This window comes from Alexandromys fortis, unplaced genomic scaffold (genome assembly GCF_014885135.2).
Source record: "Alexandromys fortis isolate MF-2015 unplaced genomic scaffold, M_Fortis_MF-2015_v1.1 scaffold_78, whole genome shotgun sequence".
NCBI lineage: Eukaryota > Metazoa > Chordata > Mammalia > Rodentia > Cricetidae > Alexandromys > Alexandromys fortis.
The window spans coordinates 2,003,931-2,015,675 of record NW_026067977.1 but is presented as its reverse complement, the minus strand read 5'-3'; the positions used below and the strand labels follow the sequence as shown (position 1 = coordinate 2,015,675).

General features: G+C 46.5%; 1 protein-coding gene across 4 annotated transcripts in view; it reads left to right on the top strand.

Moving 5' to 3' along the window:
* Positions 1 to 10,576: 10,576 nt before the first annotated feature.
* Ttf2 (transcription termination factor 2) overlaps positions 10,577 to 11,745 on the top strand; it is a 32,129-nt gene continuing 30,960 nt past the window's right edge. For 3 of the 4 annotated variants that reach the window (XR_007594500.1, XM_050157523.1, XM_050157522.1), the window contains exons 1-2: positions 10,583 to 10,638; positions 10,732 to 10,834. Coding sequence is in view for 3 of the 4 variants with exons in the window: in XM_050157523.1 (XP_050013480.1) it covers positions 10,611 to 10,638; positions 10,732 to 10,834 (131 nt within the window). In the remaining variant the exon portion in view is untranslated. Of the gene's footprint in view, positions 10,639 to 10,731; positions 10,835 to 11,745 lie in introns of all 4 variants that reach the window. The other variant, XM_050157524.1, reaches the window with a different exon arrangement.

The following is an 11,745-nucleotide window of genomic DNA, read 5'->3' as shown; positions in this document are numbered from 1 at the left end:
ATTGTCGTGGGTGAGGGAGGGAAGAGTGAAGCAAGCAGGAATGGAAGAGGGAACAGAAGGGAAGATGCAAAGGCAGTAGCTCATCGGGGCGAGAAAGCAGAAACAACAGCCAGCAGCCCACAGGGGAAGAACCACACTTCCCGCCCAGCAGCACGGGGAGCTCTGGATGGGCCCAGTGGTGAGAAGCTGACCGCAAGCTTTTATTAAGAAGTCCTTCAGATCTCCGGAGAGGCAGAGGCAGCGAGTGTTCACAGAGCTCAGGTGGCCTTACTGCCCCCCTCGCGGGGGACAGGAGACAGTGTCTGTTGTGTATGGACGCAAGACTGTTGGCTTCCAGTTAAAATGACATAAGGTCAGTCCAGGAAACAGGGTGAGGAAGTGTTAAAGAGGAACTGACGGGTGAGGCGAGCTGGGCCGTGGGGTTCAGCAGGACTTCTGCACTGTGGTCAGTAAGGAGCTCGCCTCAGGTCTCACCACAATCAGCTCTTCCCACTGCGAGCCCATGTAGCAAACCCCTTACTTAGCTCTTCCTAGCCTTCATCCAAATGTCCAGGAACCCTGAGAGAAGACCTGAAAGGAGAGGAAGGAGGAGGCCGACGGGTCAGGAGCAGGAACTGAGAGATGTTGTGAGGCAAAGCAACAAAACAGGAGATAATGTGGCAGGACGAACCACCAGCCTAGAAAAAGGCGAGAGCTGTGTCCTGAAGAGCCATATCCCGCCGTGGCCTCGGACCTTTTCCTGTGCTACGCACCAAAAAGAAAAGAAAAGAAAAGAAAAGAAAAGAAAAGAAAAGAAAAGAAAAGAGCCAGGCCAGATTTGCCTCACTTCCTTTTCTTCCATGCTAGAATTCTGATCAATAAGGGGATAAGAGAGCAGCATCCATGACCAAGAGCAATAGAGTGAACACTGTATAAGTCCATTCTACACTGGACAACTATAGCGTCATGTTTACCAGGAGGAATGTTCTGCCTGGCTCTGCATTTTTACAGACAACTAGGCTGAAGGCAAAGAGGCTAGGCCTGTCAAGTGCTCAGTCAGGAGGTAGCTCTAATAAGTCAGCCCTGAGAAACAAGATTCAGAGAGATCTGGACAAGCTGGGAAGGACAGATCAAACTAACAAGATGCAATATAGGACCCATGGTTAACTTCAAGCAAATTAGATGCATTGGGTATCTTGAGTCCGTGTGTGAAAGATGAAAGCCGTGGTCTGGGTTGATTGCATACTCGATATAAATTACTAGCGTGACATATTTGCTATAAAGAAACGGGGGAGGAGGAGCCATCTAATAAACTGGTCCGAGCCAAAATAAAGGCTATAACTATCCCACAGTCGTCTCATCTGAGATGCCTGAAATGAAGCAAATATCACTTGGAAAAGATTGCTGAGGGGGCTTGCAGGGGAGAGAATTGTGGCAGCCGGAATGGTCTCTCTGGAGGAAAAAGGTGCGGAAGCTTTGGGAAGAGGATGAAAACAGTCACACGAGACTATTTCCAAGTGACACAAGAGAAGACTAGACGGAGTTACCTCGTGTAACTGCAAATGACAAAGATGGACACTGCAGACAGAATGTGTCCTTCTCAGCAGGCATTAGGGGTCACCGGCATGTGATAATGGAGAACTGGTTGTGACCAGTTTCTGTGCCACATCCATGAAGGGATACTGTGGAAAGGACCAGAGGGCACACTAAGTGAGCTTAAGGGTCCTTCCACTCTGCTTTCACCCACCCATGTAACAGACATGTATTGAATTTCTATGACCTGTATTTAGAGTCCTGAACATGACTAGTATCTGATCTTGGCACTTATGTATAGTCAATGGAAGAGACAGACAGCGAACAGACAGACAGACGCCTATGTGCGTAGTGCTATGTGGGAAACAAGTGGACTCTCTTGGATAGAACAGCAGCCCAAGGGGCTCTGTGGAGATGTCCACAGGGCGACTGTTGTGGAGGTCTGCTTATGTCAAGGCCTCAGGGGCGAGAGACGGGGCCTTTAAGGAACTGGGAAAAGCAGTGGGGGCTGATGGTAGTGGATGAGCAGAGGCCTAAGGGCAAAGGGAAGCTTGGTGGTAGAGGAAGTGAAGGCGGATGGGGTAAGCATGTGGCAAGCAGGTGGCAGGATTGCAGTGGGTAGGAGGGAAAAGTGGGCTGGGCCCGATCCTATGAACCCAGAGGAAGATTTAAATCTTTCTCCAATTTAATAGTGAGCCACTGGGGAGTTTTACTCAGAGAAATAGCAGGATCAACCACGCATTTTAAAAGTTACAGTGTATTGAGGAATACTTTAGTTTTGGAATAGCTTCTTTGCGTTCTTTGAAAGTTTCATACATTTCTATAACGCATATCGATCACACCCGTTCACCACCACCTCCCTCCAATGCCTCCCACATCGCACCATCTGTGAGAAATTGTGATTAATCCCCCACGGGCAACTTGTCCTGCTCATACGCACACAGGTGTGAGATTATAAACCGGGGCAAGGAGCAACCTACCAGTGGCCGAGTCCTCAAAGAACAGTGGCTTTCCCTCCCGCAGCTATCAACTGCCAGTCGCTCATCCGACAGCAGTGGGACCTCAGCCTCCTCCCCCAGTCTATGTTAGACTTTTGACTGGCTCAGTCTTGTGCAGGAAGCACAGCTGCTGTGCATGAACGCATATACCAGCCAGTCTGCATGTCACAGTTCTTCTCCCCTTTGTTGCCTCTTCCTTGAAGTTCCCTGAACCTGGGCATATACCCAAAGGACTTACATCTTACTACAGAGATGACTAGATATTCATGCTCCTTAGAGCTAGCTCCTTATAGTCACGATTGAGGCATTTGAATCGATCAAGATGTCAATCAATTGACAAGTAGGTAAGAAAAATGTGGTACATATAGACAGTGGAGTATTATTCAGTTGTAAAGAAAAATGAAATCATGATATTTGCAGGTAAATGTATGGAACTGGAAAATTTTTGAGGCTTGCCAGGCCCAGAAAGACAAACATTGCATGTCATCTCTCATGTATGGAGTCTAGCTTTAATCTTTTATATTTTTAACCTGGGGTACATGTGGAAGCCAGGAAACTAGAAACAGGCCACTGAAGGGTGGACACTTTAAGAGAGGGGGAATAGTAAGTAAGGGGAGAACAGGAAAAACGAAAGTAGAGAGAGGGAACAAACAGTTCAGCAGGAGGAGGGTGGTGGGGAAATGAGGTGTTGGCAGAAGGACTAACCAACATGAACAGTGCATGAAAAACCATATGGAAACCTATGATCTTCCAACCCAAGTAAAAAAATCCATTGCTCTTGGTTGTTCATCATACCTGAGTGGTAAGATCCCATTGCTGAAGATAACACTCGCTTTGGACATAGAGAAATCAATCTCAGACTAACCAGGAAAGGTTTTCCCTGCTGACTAGCTTACAACAGTGCCAGCAGGTGCTATGTTGGCTGCTGGGGAAGAAATACCTCAATGATCTTGCCCAGCACTGGATCCTACATGCTACAATACCAACCACCCTGGAACAATGTGCCCACTGGTGACATAGTGTAGCATGCTTTCTGATCGGCTATGAGGCCTGATCCACAGGGAAGACTTCATGTCTGGTACTGTAAACCTGGGCCAAAGTCCATGGCCGGGGGGGGGGGGGGGGGGGGGGGGGGGTGGGGGGGGGGGGGGGGGGGGGGGGGGGGGGGGGGGGGGGGGGGGGGGGGGCGGATCATATGCCCTAGGGGAGAACCTACTGCTGTTGTCTTGCCAAATGGTCACGTTGTCACACCGTACTGCAAATGCTTGTGTCTACCCATAGATCCATGCTGCTCTCAAGCTTCTCTCTGCAGTGGGCAGCCACTAATGCAGAGACTCATAACTGGTCCAAGAGCTGAGTATCCATAACGCTAAGTGCTCAGCTGTGGGTGGACCACTTAACAGCATTCTGCTCTGAAATATAGTAGCGCAAGGCAGAGGCTGCTCTTTCCAGCGCCTACGTGAACCCGGGAAGGAGGTGCGGGGAGCCATCACCAGCTCTGTGGAGGTTGTCTCGGCCACTGAGATCCCAGCGTGCGGAGAGACTCAGAGGTGGTGAATCTTCAGAACATGGGGTAGCATGTTCCTTCCCGACAGGAGAGCCTGTGTCTAAGTGCAGCGTGTCACCACCCAGAGGAAAGGTAACGCAGGGCAACTGTATACAGTCACAGCAGCCTTCTCGTCCTGGTCGTCTCTGTGTAGCATGGTTGGGGCTTTAGGGAAGCAGTGAGGAGCGTTCCTGCTTCTCAGGAATGCTGGAAATTAGGGTTGGGAATATAGTGAATTAAGCAAAATAACTAGTCTGGAGTTGAGCAAAAGGGAGAAGGGACTTGGTTCAAAGGATGAAATTAGATACCGAGAAGAGGGTAGGAGGAAATGAAGAGAATCGGGAAAGAAGGGGTTGATTACAGGATGGGGTTCAATAGCCAGGCTGAGAAGTAAGCAGGCATAAAGGATTATGGGGGAGACACAGAGATCTTATCCCAAGGCCACTCCATGGCTGTGTAATGACATTACACGGGAATGAAAAATGGGGAGGTCGTCTCAAATTCTGCCATCGTACACAATCATGATTGTTATTAGTCTGGTACATTCTCTTTGTCATATCTCCCTGTGTGCTTGCTTTTATTGGTGTTATTGGATTTTTTTTTTTAAATCATAAGAGCAATGCATGTTAGTTAAAGAGAGTAAAACAGCACAGATCTGCCATGCCAACTTCCCAGAGGGAGAGGAACAGAGCCATGTAATACGGAGCTTTAAAAGTTTATAGTTTGGTGTCTCCAAATATTGGCATGATTTAAGTCAGAGTACACAAACAATTTTGATGTGTAACATTATACAAATCATTATTGTTTCTCTGATGCCCTTGGATTAATGCCACTTTTGCTTTGGTTTTGGTTTAACTTCCATATAAACCTTTAATGGAAAAAGCCTTCTCAAGACCATTGGAAACGGGAGACGTGGCCCCCAAAGAACATGATAAAGAATTTAACATCAATTAGTCATTAGGGGAATACAAATAAAAAGGAAAGTGAGATACCATTTTATGCCTGTTAGAATGACAATAATTTAAAAAGGACAGCTAATACCAAGGGCCAGTGAGGATGTGGTGAGGGGGAAACCTCAGGTACGGTTGATAGGAAAACAATATGGCGCAGCCAGCCTGGGAAGTGATTCGGCAATTTGTTAAGAATTCACCATTTGACCAAGCTTCACTCCCAATTATCTACCCAGGAAGAATAAGAACAAAGCCCATGTGGAGACTTGTATGTCAACGTTCATGGCCACATTATTCCCGTGACCCCAAAGGGACAGGCATGCACAAGTCTGTCCACTGGCAAATGAGTACAAAGGAATGGTATTCATCCATAAAGAGGAGCAGGACGCTGCTACACCAAATGCATGGATGAACCTCCAAGGCATCGTGGAAGAAGAGGTACGGTTGACAAGCTCCCTGGCTCCATTTCTATAAGATGTTCAGAAGGCAAAAATTTAGAGACAGAGACCACTAGGTTAATGGAATTTTCAGGATGATAAAAAAAGTTCTAAAACTGTGGGGAGGGACTGTGGAGAGGACACAGTTGGTAAAATCCCTGTCCTGTAAGCATGAGGACCCGAGTTTGGATCCCCAGCACCCTTAGAAGACAGGTGGATCCCTGGAGCTTGTTGTTCAGCCAGTGAGATGCAGGTTCAGTGAGACTCTACCTCAATAAGCCACGTGGAGAACAACTAGATGATATCTGATGCCAATCTCTGGCCTCTACGTGCACACACACACACACACGTTTGCACATGTGTATCTGCACATACACATTATACTATACACACACAAAAAAATGTTCCAAAACCAGTTGGCAATGCAACTCTATACATAAAAAAAAAAAAAAAACAACACTACAAGGAAAAGAAAAATGGCTTTGAGCAACTCTTGGCATCCTATTTTAACAACAGTGAAATTTGGAATCTAATACTGCAAAATTTTGGTACAACCAAAGCATTTGTCAAACTGATTGACAGTTCCAATGATGAAGATCTTTGCTCACCGTATCCTCTTGACTGTGCCTTTGTCAGAGGACAAGTTAAAAACGCTCATGTATCGGGAAGGCACCAAACAAAATGAAACTCAGTGAGCAGTACATGTTTTTAAGCAGAAAAAAAAGAAAGAAAGAAAGAGAAAAAGAAAAAAGAAACACAGGAGGGTTGGCCTTTTGCATGGCTTTCACGTTAATATGCTGCCACCTAGTGACGATTTATAAAATGGCAGGACCTTTGTTTTGTTCTTAGATTTGTACGCCATAGTAAACACCCAAATGTTTGATGAAATGCGGGTGAAATATCTTAGTCACTGAATGCCTTTAAAATTTAAAATGTTTAAACTTTAGTTTAGCACACTAATCATGTGAGGGAGACAGACAGACAGACAGACAGACAGATAGACAGACAAACAGAGACAAGACCTGTACCATAAAAGGGACAACCAAAGAAAACTACGCTGGCCTTGAAGCCAGAGCTAGTGAAAAGAAACACTGTAGTCCTGAACCCAGAACCAAAAAAACACACTTTAGCCCTAGAACCTGAGACAGTGAAAGAAATATGTCTTAGCCCTGAAAATAGAGCCAAAAAGTAAAAAGAAAAGAGACACAGTTTGGCCCTGAAACCAGAGCCAACTTGCTCCTAAACAACTAAACCAACCAATCCCTGAGCAGGAAAATTGACCAATCCCTGAGGAGAAAATTTCCTTGGGAAAACTCCACCCCTAAGAAGCCGTATTTGCTGGCTGTACTTTCCCATGCTGGCAGGGGCACCACTCTCCTGGAGTTCCCCTTTCCAAATAAATCTCTTCCTTNTTTTTTTTTTTTTTTTTTGGATTTTCGAGACAGGGTTTCTCTGTAGCTTTTGGTTCCTGTCCTGGAACTAGCTCTTCTAGACCAGGCTGGCCTCGAACTCACAGAGATCCGCCTGCCTCTGCCTCCTGAGTGCTGGGATTAAAGGTGATAAATCTCTTCCTTAAACAAGTTTTGGGTGAAGACCTCCTTTTGCCAGCTTCATGGAGCAGAAGAAAACTTTGCTGAGAAGTTCCCTTAGGGGGGCTGAACAGAAAAAACAGAAAAAAAAAGTTATATCTGGTGGAAAACTCCCTTAGGGGTAGAGAAGAAGTAACTTGTTGACAGAGCCTGAGATTGCTACATTTCTGCAGGGATTTCCCGTTAGCAGCCGGAAGCAGAGCGTCAGCAGAAACAGCTTCTGCCAGGACACCCCCTTAGTGGAAGAGAGCAGAGCTCCGCTGTCACAGGAGAGAAGCGGGATTGCTACATCTTGCAGGGAGACTATCCCCCTCCACCCCAACTTCAGGTATAGCCCGACTCCCGGGTACCTGGAGGGATTCCTTTCCCTCCAGAGCTGTAGCAAGACCCTAATCACTCATTTTGAGACAAGGTCTTGCTGTATAATTTAGGCTAGGCTGGTACTCTCTGTTTAGTCCAGGATTGCAAGGCAACCAGCCCTCTTTGTTTATGCTGGGATTAGAGGCGAGCCACCAGACCTGGCTACCATAGGTCTTTAAATCGGGCAGTAAAGAACACGTGTTGCTAAGGTAGTAGTGAGTACTAAATGTAGTGATTCGGTAAAAGCCCTTCCTTATCTTAGGAAACATTCCTCAGAGAGAGCTGAGATTTGACAACCAAAGATCTGTTCCCTGGCAGTTAGAAAGAGGTACTCAGCTTGTTGCCTACAACAATCCAAATGCCTGAGAGATTCATAAAATCGGGTGTTGGGCAGGGTGGTAGTTAGTGACTCAGTACTTATCATGCTCAAGGCGGCCCCCCCCCCTCCCCCCGCACTGCTTCCTCAACTCCCACCCCACAAAACAGGAAACTTAGAACTGACAGCTGCCTGGAGAATCACATTTGAACACCTATGTAACAAACAAGACTCACAGAACAACGAGAATCTGACAAATGACTTGAAATTTTAAATTGCTGGATATTTTTAAACCGATGCTGGCAGGGATGTCAAGGGGTTCCTGTTTTGGCTGGTCCTCTAACCTCCAGAATCTAGTGAGGGCCCAATAAGTTTCACATATGTTAGGCAGCATAGTGCTAGGCAGATCTGTTTTCTTCTCCTCAGGAATGAAAATGCATGTACTGCCCTGGATTTTATTTCACAGGTTAGAGAAACAGATCAATGCCATCTGAAAGGAAAGGGGTTCCACCACCCAGTTCTTCAACCCCTAGGCTATTTCCTAAGGATGTGAAATATCTACCATTCGCTTTCCACATGGAAGGTTCTGGCACCACTTACACATGTTTAAAAACATTTTTCTTGAGGCCTAATTTAGATCTCATAGAATTCACTTATTTGACGGTTACAATTCTAAGACTCTTATCTCAAAATAAATTTAAAAAATAGCTTTTTTTTAAGTTTTAGTGTAGTTTTTGGCACAGTCCAGTTACAGAATAATTTCAACATAAGCTTGTGAGTTTGAGTCAGCCCCACACTCAAATAATGTATTGGCTTGTTCACCTGTGCATTTAAAACATCTAGATTTAGGGGCTACTCTAAGCGTTCATTCTGAGTACAACAAGCTATCAGGAGAACCAAAACTTACACTCTCAATTCAGAAGAGATATTTATAAGGCTCATTCTCCAAGGTCTCTCCAGAGGCTTTCAGGCTAAGAATATATGTGAAATATATATACACCAAACCTGTATCCGCTTAGCTGTCTCACTGCCCCACCCCCACCCTTATTAATATGACCGGGGGTCTAAACATTTTGATTTCGCAGATCCTAAATTTCCAGAAGACACAGTGTCCCTTTCTGGAAGTTTTCTGTGCCCATGTCTGCTGAGTTGGACCTTTGTGGAGGGGCAGCGGCAGAGGAAAAGATTTCTCTGGAATGCCATGTCTGAGGCCTCCACTTTGCCTTGTTTCAAAATCAGATTATGCAGGAGAGACTCACCAGGAGAGAAGCCCAGCATTTGCGGCCCCCATCTCCTCAAGCAGTATCTATTTCATATGCACAGACAGATCTTTGAACTGCAATCTGGGAATAAAGAGAACGCTCGCTCACCTATTTGCAAAATTTCACCGGAGAACTGTGGGCAGACTGAATGTACTTGGAAATTCACATCTTCCTCCAGCTCTCCAGAGTTTGCTGTTGACTCCATTCATCTTGACATTTAAATATTATTTTATATTTATTTAAGCACTGGGTATAGGCTGGTTCAGTCTTCTCCATTCAGTAAGCCCCTGTGGTTAGAACAGTTGTTTTAACTATGTGCGTTTAAATGAACTTTGTATTTCTCAAACACCTACTCCTCTTGGGGCACCAAAAAAGCTAACTGGGTCTGTCTCCCCTCCTCTGGACTCCTAAAATTTTACATTCTTCATATAGCCCAGATATCTTAGACACCGCAGCTTTTCTGTCCTCATTGTGTGTGGCACTCTGCAGGGCTGAGACATAAATATGAAGCCATCTCTATTGCAACCAAACGCCGATAGTCACTCCTGTCCTTCTGTTCACCAACAAAATTACTACAATTTCTAAAGATTTGTTTTATTTTTTAATTCCGTGTTTGTGTCTGTGTGTGTGAACAAGTGTCGGAATCCGTGGAGGCCTGGTTGTGAGCAGCTAGGAAGCAAACTCTGCAAGAATGATCGGCAATCCTTCCCAACTCCCACCCCACCCGTCACCCCGGTTTTTCAAGATAGGGTTTTTCTGTAGCTTTGGAGCCTGTCCTGGAACTCATGTAGCTTTGGAGCCTGTCCTGGAACTCATTCTGTAAACCAGGCTGGCCAGCAAACACTCAGCTTCTGAGCCATGTCCCTAGTTTCTTGATTACAATTTCAAATGCAATATTCTTTTAACGTCACTCCCGAGTTTTAAACTACAAATGCAAAGTAAGTTCAAAAGGGTTGACAATACAAAACACACAAAATAAAATTAGCCTGCGCGAGAGGGTCGTTTTTCCTCCGGTTCTTCTCTCAGACACCGGGCTTGCACACCAGGTAGCCCTAAGAACCTCACCAACAATCAGAGGCAGCTCTTGAGGTCCAAAGGGAGCAGAGCCTGGAACTGAGATCCCGGCAGCTGTTCTGAGGTCGAGCCCTCAGGCCTCTTCGATCTTGGGGGACTTCGAGGGGACGATGCTACACTTACTTAAAGGTTGTCAGGGGCCCCACTGCTCTATTACAGACAATACATTTCCGCAGTTTTAAGGGACTCTCCCGTCTCTAAATCGCCTCAAACTTAAGTGTCTCCGCCCACAGCCGCTGCTTCCCGAGCAAGAGAGCGGCTCAGGCTCTCTCGGCTGCGTCAAGGTCTCACGGGTTACTCGGGAGTCGCCCCGTTTCAGCCTCTCTAGATCTTGCTTTTTTTCCAGGCCCGGGAGCCATCTGGCGTCCTCCATCGACCTCGGCCACGCCCCCTCACTCCAAGTTTGATTTCGGCGTGCGCCAAGCCTGAGGGCGGCTGTAATTGGTGGAAGGTGAGCGGATCTCTCATTTGATTGGTTCTCCGGATTCGGGGCTCGAACGCTGGGCGGAGCGTTCTGAGGGAGTAGTCAAGGGCGGAAACCCGGCGAGTCCGGGGCAGTTGGCGTCATGGAAGTGGTGAAGTGTCCGGAGCACGGTAAGGCTCCGAGTCTTCCGAGTCTGAGGATTTCCCTCACGGGCTTGTGGCCCTGCCTTGGAGTGGCCGTTGCTGACCTTCTTATCTCCTCAGGGACCGGCTGCTTCTTAAAGACCGGCGTCCGCGATGGCCCGAATAAGGGAAAGAGCTTCTATGTGTGCCAGACGAACACGTGCGGCTTCGTGCGGGCCACCGAGTAAGTCTGGAGCCCGATTGCACCGAGTGACCCAGCCTGGTCAGCTTACGTCTTTGGGTAGCGGATTCCTCCTATATTAGGATCCTCCCAGACTAAGCTTAAGTTTCTAGTTCCCTGTCGGACCTTACTTAGCCTTGCTTAGCTTTACTTAGCTGGTCCCCTCTGTCCCAGCATCCTTTGCGCTCTCTAGAAAGCGTAGCCAAACAGTGGACGTGGGAATTAATTCGCTAATTTTGCACCCGTTTTAGGGCTCCCTTTTTAATCTTTGAGGTTAAAAACGATAGGAGTTAGATACCTGCTTTTTTTTTTTTTTTTTCTGCATCGAAGTGGTGTGAGGTTAATAATCCAGTGTCTTTAGGGAGTAGTTCTCCAGGGAGATCCCGTTTCTTTAGGGAGCAGCGCTGAAAGAACCATCAAAGATCGATGCGCAGCTCGGGTTCTATGGATGCGGAGGCTGAGACCTGGAAATGTCAGGCTTCTCCAAAGCTAGGAAAGTTAATACTGCCCTCAAGCGTGACAATCGCATATGCCGGGTGTCTGCGTTCTCTAAGGAATTAAACTGAGGCATCTTTTGACATTTCTTCCCGCTCTCTTGTCTGCAGAAGTTGGTAGATCAAAGTGATTTTCTTCAGTATCATAACTTTATAATGGGTATGAGTGCTAGAATGAGTTGTATGATGTCTCCGTTTTGCATGAGAGTTTCTAGTTTCTAGTTTCTAAGTATATTGAGGTTTGTGAGACACAAGCATTCTCGTGTTTATAGAGATTAAGCATCAAGGGTACTTAACATGTTTGGCTCAAAATTAAGGGAAATATTCTTGGGGAGTGGAGAGATGGGTCAGCATTTAAGAGCACTGACTGCTCTACCAGAGACCCCAAGGTTGGATTTCCAGCACCCACACAGGGACTAA